Source organism: Labrus bergylta, chromosome 2 (assembly GCF_963930695.1).
Source record: "Labrus bergylta chromosome 2, fLabBer1.1, whole genome shotgun sequence".
NCBI classification, from domain to species: Eukaryota; Metazoa; Chordata; class Actinopteri; order Labriformes; family Labridae; genus Labrus; species Labrus bergylta.
Window position 1 is genome coordinate 35,892,721 of NC_089196.1, and position 12,929 is coordinate 35,905,649.

At 43.6% G+C, this 12,929-nt stretch overlaps 1 protein-coding gene across 1 annotated transcript; it reads left to right on the forward strand.

The window, feature by feature from the left end:
• Nucleotides 1-2,586: 2,586 nt before the first annotated feature.
• prdm8b (PR domain containing 8b) lies at nucleotides 2,587-8,946 on the forward strand. Its single transcript, XM_020658973.3, has 4 exons — nucleotides 2,587-2,789; nucleotides 5,530-5,754; nucleotides 6,679-6,910; nucleotides 7,113-8,946. The coding sequence occupies exons 2-4, from the start codon at nucleotides 5,536-5,538 to the stop codon at nucleotides 8,354-8,356; spliced, it is 1,695 nt and encodes a 564-aa protein (XP_020514629.1). The 5' UTR covers nucleotides 2,587-2,789; nucleotides 5,530-5,535; the 3' UTR covers nucleotides 8,357-8,946.
• Nucleotides 8,947-12,929: the final 3,983 nt, after the last annotated feature.

Sequence of the window (12,929 nt, forward strand, 5' to 3'; positions counted from 1 at the left end):
CATGACGATGTCTCCTTTCAATCTCAAGCTGTAAGTGCGCTGCTCCAGGAGTGAAGTGTCATGAAGAATTAGTTTGGATGTTGGAGGTCTCTGCTGGTTCCAGTCCAGCAGGATGCTACATGTGGTACAATAGAAATCCTCTTGGTAGATTGGGGATCTAAAGTCCGGTCCAGTTCTGTAACCTGTGACACCTCTGTGACAGTTAGAGCGGGTTCTGGTTTAAAGTCTGCAGCCCCAAAAAACATTTTTCATGGAACCAGTTTATGTTTTTATGTTTTTAAACTCACTCAAGACTGATCTTTCAAACAAACATGAAACATCTGAATGTTTCAGAAGTTTTACTGAATCTGTTGTTTGTATCGCTGCGTGGTACGGAAGCCTGAACTGACCAATCAGAGCAGCAGCACCTCAGGGAGCGTGGGGGGGGTCAGGGGGTCAGACTGGGCTCCTGGAGTCCAGACTACAGAGTCTTCACTTCCTGACGGACTTTAACCAGCAGGTCCTGAGGAGAGTACTCACAGTGAGTGTGACCTTTGACCCTCAGGTCTGCACACCTCCACTCTGCACTTTGAAGACTCGGCTGGAGTTCACATCCAGGTCCGAGCTCTTCACTGATTTTATCTGTGTTGTTTTATTTGGTTTTATATTTTTTTGTGTCGTCTGAATTTTGAAATCCGTTTTGTTTTCTGTTTTACGGCGATGTTGTCGTCGTGTTCGTCGTCTTCTGCTGTAAAACACGTTTCCCCCGTGTGGGACAAAAAGAATCTGGATCTAGATCTCCCTCCGCCCTGCAGTCTGTCTCATCATCTTTATGATCTTAAATATCTCAGATTGTTATGGCGTGCTCTTTGATATTAAAATAATTCAAATGAAGGGAGGGAATGATTGGACGAGGACCTGAGAGCATGCTTCACTTCCTGTTTCCTGCTGCTGTTTGAGTGAAGTCAGGTTTGTGTCCATGTTGTGTGTGAGCTCTTTTTTTACATTTTGTTTGTGTTTTTTTTTTCATTCCTGCCTTTGAGGACTTCAGATGATTTTTATCTTTGTGCATATTTACAAAGAGCTGCTCTGTTGATTAATGTGCAGCGTCCTAAATCAATAAATAAATCAACACATTCTCCAGTCAGATGTGAGCGACGCACAAAGACAATCAAGAAACTAAAGATCAGCTGATGTGTGATTCCCTCGTCTCGGGTTTCTTCCTCGCTGCTCCTCGTCTTCATCTTCTGACTTCTCTGCTCCTCAATAACGTCCCGAGGCGGAAACCTAATCCTTCTCTTCAACACATTCCTCTTTTGTTTCTCAGAATTCACAGATAAACGGATCATTTACGGACACTCTGAACTATTTCTAAACAACAGAATAAATTACTGCAATTATGTTTGACATTTCTGGAAGTTTCAAACAGAATTTGACACTTTTTTTTTAGAAATCCTACTCAAGATGCATGCGAGCAGGAACACGAGAAATCTTCATCAGAGCGACGCTGAGGAGGGAAAATGTGTGGAAGCAGAGTTCTGTTTTTCTGAACATGTCGACGTAAAGGACGCTCAGTTATTCCTCCAAACAATTACATTAAAATAAATACAAATATGAAAACAATGATTTGATATTTGAGGTCATTAAATCCACAAGATCCTAAAATGTTCATTTTATTGTGAACACTAAATTGATCTTGAATCATGAAATCCTCACGTGTGATCAAAGTGCATGAATTAAATTTAAATATTTAAGAAAGGAAGAATTAAACCTCATAACAACATGTCAGTGTGCAGAGAGGCCTCCCATCATCAGCTCTCCATCACTCCATCATCCGCTCACTCACTGTGCACATTATACACTGGCGCCCCCTATCTGCGCATGCGCGCACTGCACACAGCAGCGGAGCTCCTCAGTGAGAGTACCCGGGATGAGAAGCTGCTCGGGCCGGGTGAGGGAGCAGGCCTGCACGGTGTCCCGGAGCTTCAAGCAAACTGTTCAAACAGAGTCTCAGAAGGAGTCCGTTTGATTTGCATACATTGAAATAATCCAGAGTGTCAGAGGAGGGTCTGACTACATTTTATCTGAAGCTCTGAGAAGAATTTAGGCATAAAATAATTAAAAACAAACATTGATCCTGATTAGATGAATACGGTGTGTGTGTGTGTGTGTGTGTGTGTGTGTGTGTGTCCTCTCTTACAGCTGAAGAAGCTCCTTTATCCAACATTTGACTCCTTAAAAGCCACTTTATTCTGACACAGCCACCAACTATTGTGATTAGAATTATAATAATAATGGGAGGGGGGGGGGGGGAGCGGGGGAGGTCTTTATCCCTGAGCTCGTCCATAAATCGCTTCAGTTGACAGTCGGTGAGTGAAGAGTTAAAGGGAGGAGACGCGGAGTGACACGCCTCATTGGGTAGATTATGTGCCGCAAACAAAAAGTGTGTGTCGGTGTGTCAGTCAGCCAGAGCACCGGGCCCCATCTGCGCCGCGCCTCTCTCTCTCCCTCTCTCTCTCTCTCTCTCTCTGCCTGTGTGTATCCGTGCAGCCCGGTTTAACGCTGTCCGCGGCTTCCTGCAGCAGCACCGTCACTTTCACCGGGATGTACTGACTGACAACAAGGACCGGACCGGACCGGGAGCAGAGCAAACCTCTTCATCCTCTCCATCACCTCCTCCTCCTCCATCATCATCACCGGCTCCTCTCGCAGCTTCTCGGGGTCTTTTTTTTTTTTTACCCCCGAGTTTTTCATTCACAGCATCGCTTGCGCTAAATTGTGGATTATTGTTCCTGCTCGTCCTTACAGAGGTAGGTGATCTGCAGAGCTGTGTGTGCATCTGTGTGTGTGTGTGTGTGTGTGTGTGTGTGTGTGTGTGTGTGTGTGTGGATAGTTTAGGAACGGTGTCAGGTTCTGTTGTTTTTGTTGTTTTTTTAAATGCATCCTGCAAGCGCTGAAATAAAAAGAGAAACCCGCACGCAGATGTTTGACAAAACCCGCAGCTCAGCCCTCGCGTTGATTTAGGACACTTTTCAGACTGGCACGGCTTTAACAGATGGGTTAACACCCCCCCCCCCCTCATCTCGGCTCACCCCCCAACCCCAAACCCCAACCCCGCCCGCCCGCAGCCGGTCCGTGCGGCGCGGCTGCAGATTCTCTCCACTTTCCGGATGTGCAAACAATCCGCTCTTTGTGTTTTTATTCCTCACATCGGACGTGATCGTAATTTATCTCTGGAATATTCTGTGTTGAAGACAACCTCTCCTCATCCTCTGGACACTAACGGCTTCTTCTCGGTACCGGAAACGTTTAAAACACCTCACTAACGCGCTCGCACCGCACCGCACCGCGCCGTGCGCTCAGAGAGAGAGAGAGAGAGAGAGAGAGAGAGAGAGAGAGAGAGAGAGAGGAACCTCTCTGTGGCCTTTGAGCCTCTTATGGAATCAACGGGATTATTTATTATTATTATTAAATACGCTGATAGAGAATAACCCGGGTTTGGTTATTTAATCAGATTTTTCCTCTTTTATTTAAAAAGTCAGTCAGAAAAGAGAGCGCGTTTCTCCTGCAGCTGTCCGAATCAAACCGAGGACACAGGGACAGAAATGAGGAGAAACCTTCCTCTGCAGCGCCGGATTTAATTCATCTATTTTTTCCCCGTTCTTAACTGTTAAGAGGAAAAATGTAACGCAAAAAAAAGTCTGACAGTGATTTAAATAACACATAAAACAGTGATAATAATTATCTCTGGATGTGTTAAATATCAAACATATTTAATCATCTGGCTCTTATTATTGTTATGATTATTATTTGGGTATTTTTTCATCCATTTATCTCGTTTCATTTCATTCCATTTAAAGACAGATTTATTATCTAATAATTCTGTTTTCTTTTATCTATAAAATAATGTTCTCATATATTCTTCTCTGTGCCGCTCAGGGAGACGCGTCACTCTGCAGCATGGCACAGATAAGATAATACATTTAATTTTTACTCTGATTGGCCGAAAAATAAGAAATGAATATGTAGGAAATAGATTTATTTAATAGACTGTTTTCTAGAGGACTCCGTCTGCTCACATTTAAAAACATTATTTTAGTTTTTGAGCTCTTCATTTTTATTTCTTCTGCTTTTAAAAAAATATATTTTGATTCAACCGTCCAGTGTGAGCGTGTGTATGAGACGCAGCAGGTTTGTGTGTATTTAGAGAGTAAAGAGCACACACACACACGCACGCACACACACACACACACACACACACACACACACACACAAACACACACAAACACACACACACAGACACACACATCATCGAGAGGTTAGAAAAAGGCAGAAAGGAAATAATTAAGTGCTCGTGCTGTTTTAATTACAGTCTCAGAGGGGAACGTGCTGGATTATGATAATGAGAGAGAGAGAGAGAGAGAGAGAGAGAGAGAGAGAGAGAGAGAGAGAGAGAGAGAGAGAGGTCTGCTGACTCTGACAGGCCGACGCAAAACACGCACCGACCCGCACATCCTCTCACACACAGGTTCTTTATTCAAACTGTTTCATCTGATTTTTGATTAATAAAAATGTGACAGGCAAAAAAATAAAAATAAACACGTGAGGGATAAAGAGGAGAATGAAAACAAACCATGACACAAATTAAAGCTTTAAGTGACCTAAAGAATTAATTGTATTACAAATAAACTGAATAATAAGAATTGTTATTTTAAATGAAGCGATTTAGAACAATTAAAGCTGAACAGACAAACAGAGAGAGAGAGCTCTCTGAGGCCTGCTGATGATTTAAGATTATTAATAATTACACTAATGATATTTATATTAATGCTAATATAATAATAATAATAAATACAGACGTCCACTGGTCCTCTGAAATCATTTGAATAGAGGCTTTGATTTGAATGCAATTCATCATATATTTGATTTAATCTAAGAAAAAACACCTCACGACGATGATTACGTCATTCATAAAATATGATAATAATAATGTTATAATAATTAGGAGCCTTCTGTAAAATAATAAGTCCAATAATGTGGTTATTTTGATTTTTATGGTTATATATTTTAGGCTTTTTTTTTAAATTGTGGCATAATAATTATAAAAAACACACATCTGAAACCCCCGGATCAGGATGCTGCAGGTGATGCGTTCACGGACCTTTATCAACTTATTAACGGGTTTGAATTAATTAGAAAGCTGGCCAATAAAAAAAAAAAAAACGGAAAAAGAAAAAGGAAAGGGCCCCCAAACGGCCCCCCCTGACAGCTGCTTCCTCCAATCTGTCGAGGAAGAGATTTATTTCCTCTCAGCTGGGACCAAACGACGCTCTCACGTTCAAACACACCGATTATGTCTCGTGTAGGAAAAATGGAGAATTGTCAAAATAAAAGCATTAATTTTGTCATGTAGGAAAGCAGCTGTTCCGGTGTACACATATTTTTATGAGCCTGCGTGAGAAACTTTAAGGGCCGCACAGAAAACAATATCATGTGTAATTATTTCCGACCTGTGACGTCTTCTTCTTCTTCTTCGTGTCCTCTCTGCAGACAGACATGGAGGAGTCCAGCTCTCAGAAGTTGGTGTGGGATGGGGACGCCAAAGCGGTGCAGCAGTGTCTCACGGACATCTTCACGAGTGTGTACACGACGTGTGACATCCCGGAGAACGCCATCTTCGGCCCGTGCGTGCTGAGCCACACGTCGCTGTACGACAGCATCGCCTTCATCGCCCTCAAATCCACCGACAAACGCACCGCTCCCTACATCTTCAGGGTCAGTCTTCACCCTCTCGTTCTCACTGCTGAGTGTTTTCATTTAGTCATTATTTATATTTGATTAATTCTACTGTTTGACTCTCACAGGTCGATCAGAATCCATCTTATTCTTCCACCTGTGCAGCTCAAATATTGCAGATTCAGATCAGTTTTATTTCGCACAGCAGCACTTGAGCAAGAAGCTGTGACCTGGAAATACTCAAATGCTTTAATATTAGAACAACTAGAGATCAGTGCAGTCCTTCAATTAAAAAAAATCAACAGAATGCAAAGAAATGTCTCTTAAAGTCGTTCAACCCAAAATGTTGCAATGACACTTTTATTGATATTTTGTGTTAGTAATTTGAGTGTTTATTGCATGGCCTTGCGGAACAATCTTTACATTTCACTGCACATCTGCATGAGCATGTGATAAAAAAATATAAATCTTCAATCTTCAATCTTGAATTTAATCATTCCTGCATGAGGTGAAGAGTCTGCTCGTGTATTTGAGATCATCTTGATGCAGAGAAAATCTATTTATTTCAGAATGTTTGATTTTAATTTGGAGTAAAAGTGAAATGCATTTTGCAGTTTATTTTAAGATGTCAGCTTTTATGTAAATAAATATATTATTTTTTCACTTCAGTTTACACAAATGAACAAAATCCCAAAAGAAACAGACAAACACACAAAGGCTCCTCTGAGTTTACGGCGTCTGAAAGAGAAACATGGCCGCTCTCAGTGAGAGGCCTCGATGCATTTGGTGTTGATTAGTTTGAAAATTAAGCAAATATGCAAATAACAACAGGAAGCTGAGAATATAAAAAATAGTCCATAAAACCAAAATCAAACACCTCACTGGCGGCTGTGAATGCACGTCCGTGTTCAGAGTCTTTTCTGTATTCATATTTGAACGTGTGTGTGTTTGTGTTTTGCACAGGTGGACACGTCGGCGGCTAACAGCACCTCGGAGGGTCTGATGTGGCTGCGGCTGGTGCAGTCGGCCCGGGACAAAGAGGAGCAGAACCTGGAGGCCTACGTGAAGAACGGCCAGCTCTTCTACCGTTCGCTGCGGCGCATCGAGAAGGACGAGGAGCTGCTGGTGTGGTACGGCAAAGACCTGATCGACCTGCTGCTGCTCAGCGCCAGCCGAGCGCCCGCCAAGAGCAAAGGTGAGCTCGCTCGATTTCACTCCACAGCCACAAGAAGTTCTTTATCTTGTTTGAAAAATGAACTCTTGTTTTGTGAAGACGGGATGAATGATCGTCTGTGAAAACGTCTGATTTAGATTTAAAGCTCATGACTGTGCAGCATTAGAATGTTTTTAACGCCACAGCTCGGATACTCATCTTGTTTTTTTTTTCTTCCTCTCAGGTTCGTCCCACCACTCGTGTCCTGACTGCAGCCAGCGGTTCCAGTTCGAGTTCCCGTTCTTGGCCCACCTGCGGTTCCGCTGCACCAAGAGACTGCAGAGCATCACGGGAGGCGACGAGGAGGCGACCAAAGAGAGCAGCCCCGAGCGACCGAACACCACGCCGACCACGAGCAGCCCGAAGCTGGGCCGCTCCGAGGGCTTCGGCGGCCCCCAGGACACCAACAAACCCTCCATGGACTTTCACAACCTGGCGCGGGATCTGGAGAACAACAGGACGAGCCCGCCCAGCGACAAGGAGGCGGAGATCTGCAGCGAGAGCTCAGGGAAGAGGAAGTTCTCCGAGGTGGAGGAGCGGCCAAGCCTTCCCACGTCCAAATCCAAAGACGAGCTCGCCACGTCGGCGCAGAACTACCGGGGAGCGTACGGGCTGGAGGAGAACCACCGCTCCTTCTCGCCGCCGCGCTCCGCCAAGCCCGGCGAGGGCAAACGCAGCGCCTTCACCGAGGTCAAGAAGACGGCTCAGAACCTCAAACATCACAGCGGCAACAAGAACCTGCAGGGCTCCAACTCTGAAAACAAAGATGGCGGCCGCCCGAGCAGTAACCCGTCCGAGAAGCACCTGAACATCCGGCAGGTGCTGTCAGAGACCCAACCCCCCCAAACCCCGCCCATGGGCAGCGCCTTCACCTCCGTCAGCCAGCAGGGTGGCGGAGGAGAAAGGAAGAGCGCCTTCAGCCAGCCGTCTCGCTCCTCCTTCTCTCAGATCTCGCCGCTGGTGATGCCGCCCAAGCTGCTGGACTGCCACCCGGCGGTAGGTGACACCATCTCGTCCAGCAGACTGTACCAGGCCGACCACCTCGCCGCCAAGCTGCAGAGCGCGGAGCTGGGCGCCAACTGCCCCGTGCCGGGCGGCATGGCCAAGCAGAACCCGTTCGTCTACGCCACGGCCTTCTGGCCCAAGAACACGGGGCCGATCCAGCTCCAGATGCCGTCGGCGCTCACCCTCCTGCCCCCCTCCTTCACCTCGCTCTGCCTGCCGGCGCAGAACTGGTGCGCCAAGTGCAACGCCTCGTTCCGCATGACCTCGGACTTGGTTTACCACATGCGCTCGCACCACAAAAAGGAGTTCGCCATGGAGCCGCTGGTCAAACGGCGGCGCGAGGAGAAACTCAAGTGCCCCATTTGTAACGAGTCTTTCCGGGAGCGGCATCACCTGTCCCGTCACATGACCTCCCACAACTGACTGCCAGAGACTCCGGGAGGGGAGGGACTATTTTTTAACGCGGAGGGATGTGAGCCTGCCTGGATTTAAGCGGCTGTGATTGGAGATAAGACACTTCAAAACAAAAACACTTAAACCCCCTTTGCACTTGTTTTCACTTTGGACTCTTTGTTGGCTGTACAGACGTCGTGATGAAAACACGTTTTGACTTTAAAATTAATCTATTTATGACGCACTTCAAAGTTTGAGGAGGATTTAAAGATGTGTAAATGTACAGTAAGTCGTATTTTATATCCTATAAAGACAAATATAGAGAGCAATCAAAGACGTAGTCGCAGCCTCGTGGTTTCCTGCCGACGTTTCTTTCTTCATGTGGACGATGAATGAGGACTCACTTTTTCTGGATTTTATGTCAGACTATATTTCAGAGTGCATGTGATATGAAATACTATGGATTTAAGAAGCCGTCTATACGCTGTAAATAATGGTTTGAAATACAAAGTGTCATATTTTGTGTCAGTGGGGAATAGTTTCAGTGTTTCTTTACTACTCGATAGTTTATCTAATCATGTTGAATGCATTGACAATAAAATAGATTTATTTTCAACTCGGCCCGCGCTCCACTTTTTATTCCAAAAGAAGCTTTTTTTTTTTTTTTTTTTTTTTTTGAGCATTTTCAAAGTTAAAGTAAAAAAATACAAGAAGTAACCAAACGAGACAAAAAACAAAATAAAACATGAACATATGCAGACCTCCATAGGGGGGTATCACCACCACCACCACCACCTCTACCAGGGTCTAGACTCAATAGGGGGGTATCACCACCACCACCACCACTACCAGGGTCTAGACTCAATAGGGGGGTATCACCACCACCACCACCTCTACCAGGGTCTAGACTCAATAGGGGGGTATCACCACCACCACCACCACTACCAGGGTCTAGACTCAATAGGGGGGTATCACCACCACCACCACCTCTACCAGGGTCTAGACTCCATAGGGGGGTATCACCACCACCACCGCCTCTACCAGGGTCTAGACTCCATAGGGGGGTATCACCACCACCACCACCTCTACCAGGGTCTAGACTCAATAGGGGGGTATCACCACCACCACCGCCTCTACCAGGGTCTAGACTCCATAGGGGGGTATCACCACCACCACCACCACCAGGGTCTAGACTCCATAGGGGGGTATCACCACCACCACCTCTACCAGGGTCTAGACTCCATAGGGGGGTATCACCACCACCACCACCACCAGGGTCTAGACTCCATAGGGGGGTATCACCACCACCACCACCACTACCAGGGTCTAGACTCCATAGGGGGGTATCAGGGGAGGATTTCCACTTCAATCATTAAAAACAAACAAATACAGTTTCTTGAGTTTTGGTTCTTTTTCTCCTCGTTGTGAATTCAGGCAAAAGAAAAAAAAAAAATCCAATCCGTTTATTCTGATTCAAACAGAAAGTGTTCCATCGCTCCCACCTTTACATTTCTAAATAAAAGACTTTAACCACACTTTATACGTAAAGCCAGCGGCGTCATTCCAAATCAATTGTTTCAAAATCTGACGGCTTTATTCATAAATCTTATTATTTACAAAAACTATGACTTGACTTTATACTTCATGTCGGACCCTTAAGGATCCAGATCATCTTAAAAAAGGAAATAAAAGAAATTGAACGTCGATGGAGGGATAAAATCAGAAGAGTTCACAGTTTGTCTGTAATTAAAATACAAAGAGACGTTTGTACTGAAGTTATGTTTCATAAAATCAGATGTGATTAAAAAAGCTCCAGAAACAGGAGCGATGAGGATGTTAGGAACGCTGCACGATGTAACTGAAGCTTCCTCGGACTGATCGAGGAATTAAAACTGTTGACTTTTCATCAGAAATGTTTGAAAATGCAGGAAATAAAATCATTCTTCACATTTTTTCCCAGAGAACGACCTTTGACCCCACCGTAACTGTTGTAAAAAACAAAGAGGTGGATCAGGTTGCAGAAACACAAAATAAAATATTTAAACAAAAGAAGGTAAAAACTAAAACTCACTGTCAGGAGCAAAATCCAAACATCGACATGAAGGGAAAAAAGTAATCTCAGGAAGACACACAGAAGACACTGGAACGTCGAGGGAGACGACTGACGAGTAGAAGGAAGGAAACTAAATGACACACGGGTCATCAGACACAGGTGAGACGATGAGGGCGATCGAGACACAGCGAGGCAGGAAGTGACACGATAGACGCGATACACAGCGAGGTAAAAACTACGACATCAAACCAGGAAACACTGAAGACTGTTCAGGACGGAGTACGGACTGTTCAGTGGACTGAACATTTTAGCATGGAGACTAACTTCCTGGTTTCATGGTTCAGATGCATCCTTTCAGAAATGAATTGTGTTTTAACTCCCACAATGCTTTGCGCCTCCAGATCCAAACAAACGATGACGATCGCCAAATGTTAAGTTGTTAAATTGTTTCCATGCGATGTGAAGTTTTGTTTAATTTTCTGATCTGAGCTGGAGTGTCGCTAACACGAGGCGGGCTAAAGACGCCACGTCCACCCTGAAGGAATCAGATGAAGGAGGAACAACAGGAAACATGAAATTATAAAATATATAAAATAAAGAAACACACCAGTGAAGAATGAGAAAAACTAAAACAAGAAAATCTAAACTTTTAAAATACAAAACATTCCTGCAGGATGAACGTTTTTATATCGGTTTTTAAATTCTTAACTGAATAAAAGCCTTTTAAATTAACGTTTTATTATGAAGGGAAAAACATTTATAAATAACTCAGGTTTTTATTTTTCTGTAGCGGTTGATCAAATATTTCTGTTTTTATCCTCCGGTCGATATCCTTCACAATAAAACACAAACTAAGGTGTGCATGTTGTGTTTTTATGAACTCGCTGTGTGTCGGGTTAATGTGCAGAAAACACGGCCTTCTTTTACAGCTCCGCACATAAACCCCCCGTTTCTAAACATCTAATGATGAATAAAGATTGGTATTTGATGATTTTAATAAATGAAACATGTGATCTAACCTGCAGAAGAAGATTTTTAAATGAGACGTGGAGATCAGTAATAATCAGTAATGACCTCTGCGCGTGAGGAAGTTTAAATCAACAGAAACAATGAGAGTAAATTGTTTTATAAATTAATTCAGAGAGGGAGGAGAGAGACTCTGTGGATTTAAATCTTTTATTATTTATTTTGATATAAAATGTTATAGTTCAGTGATTCAGAAGAAGAAGAAACAAACCCGCTGTGAGAACAAACGTCAGGACAGAATCCAAACATGGAAATGTGGAAAATAGTTCAACAGCGACACCAAGTGGTCACCATGTGGAACTGCAGGAAGGTTTATTACAGAGAGACTTTAAGTGGAGGGGGGAACTGTAGGGGCATTCAAACAACCCAAGATTTAAAAAATATATATATATATTAAGATAGCCGGGGAGGAGGGGGGACGTGACGTCAGAGTTCATAAATGACAAACACATTCACACACACACACACATGCAACACACACACACACACACACACACACACACACACACACACACACACACACACACACACACACACACATGCAACACACACATGCAACACACACACACACACACACACACACACACACACACACACACACACACACACACACACATGCAACACACACATGCAACACACACACACACACACACACACACACACACACACACACACACACACACACACACATGCAACACACACATGCAACACACACATGCAACACACACACACACACACACACACACACACACACACACACACACACACACACACACACACATGCAACACACACACACACACACACACACACACACACACGTAACACAAACACACAAATTCCAACATTTTTTTCCAGATTTTTAACCAAAACAAAATAACTAAGTCATTTCTAACAATTTATACTCAAAGTGTCGGCCTGACATTTAAAGACAAATAAAAACAACAACTTCAAAATAAAATCAAAATATTTAATGCAAAACAAAAATAGAATAAACTTTTAAGAACATTTCACCTGAAAAGTTTTCTGTTTTCAAACAACTAAAAACAAAGAAAACAAACAAATCTTAAAATGTTTTAAAGCAGAGAAAAAAGAAAAATGTTTCTAAATGTAATAACCGAGTGAACTTGACATTCCAACATGATCAGATGAGATCGATCAAAAGTCTCTTCTGATTATTTTAATATAATAATAAATAAATAAATAATAACTTTCTTTATGAACATCTTTAAAGACACAGACGTGTTCTTAAAGAGATCCATTCAAACTCTCTGAGTGATTACAAACATCCTCTGAATACCAGAGAGGCAGGAGGTCGTTAACTTTACACACACACACACACACACACACACACACACACACACACACACACACACACACACACACACACACACACAGCAGTGATATTTAGTGCCCTCATGCTTTGCTGCTTGTGTCATCGTCCCTCTTGTGCCCCCTTGCGTGCATGCACACACACACACACACACACAGTCACACACACAGTCACACACTCACACACTCACACA

Coding starts and splice junctions, on each gene's coding strand:
- prdm8b (XM_020658973.3), top strand. CDS start 5,536: ATGGAGGAGTCCAGCTCTCAGAAGTTGGTGTGGGATGGGGACGCCAAA. Junction 5,755..6,678: donor CCGCTCCCTACATCTTCAGG/GTCAGTCTTCAC, acceptor TGTTTTGCACAG/GTGGACACGTCGGCGGCTAA. Junction 6,911..7,112: donor AGCGCCCGCCAAGAGCAAAG/GTGAGCTCGCTC, acceptor TCTTCCTCTCAG/GTTCGTCCCACCACTCGTGT.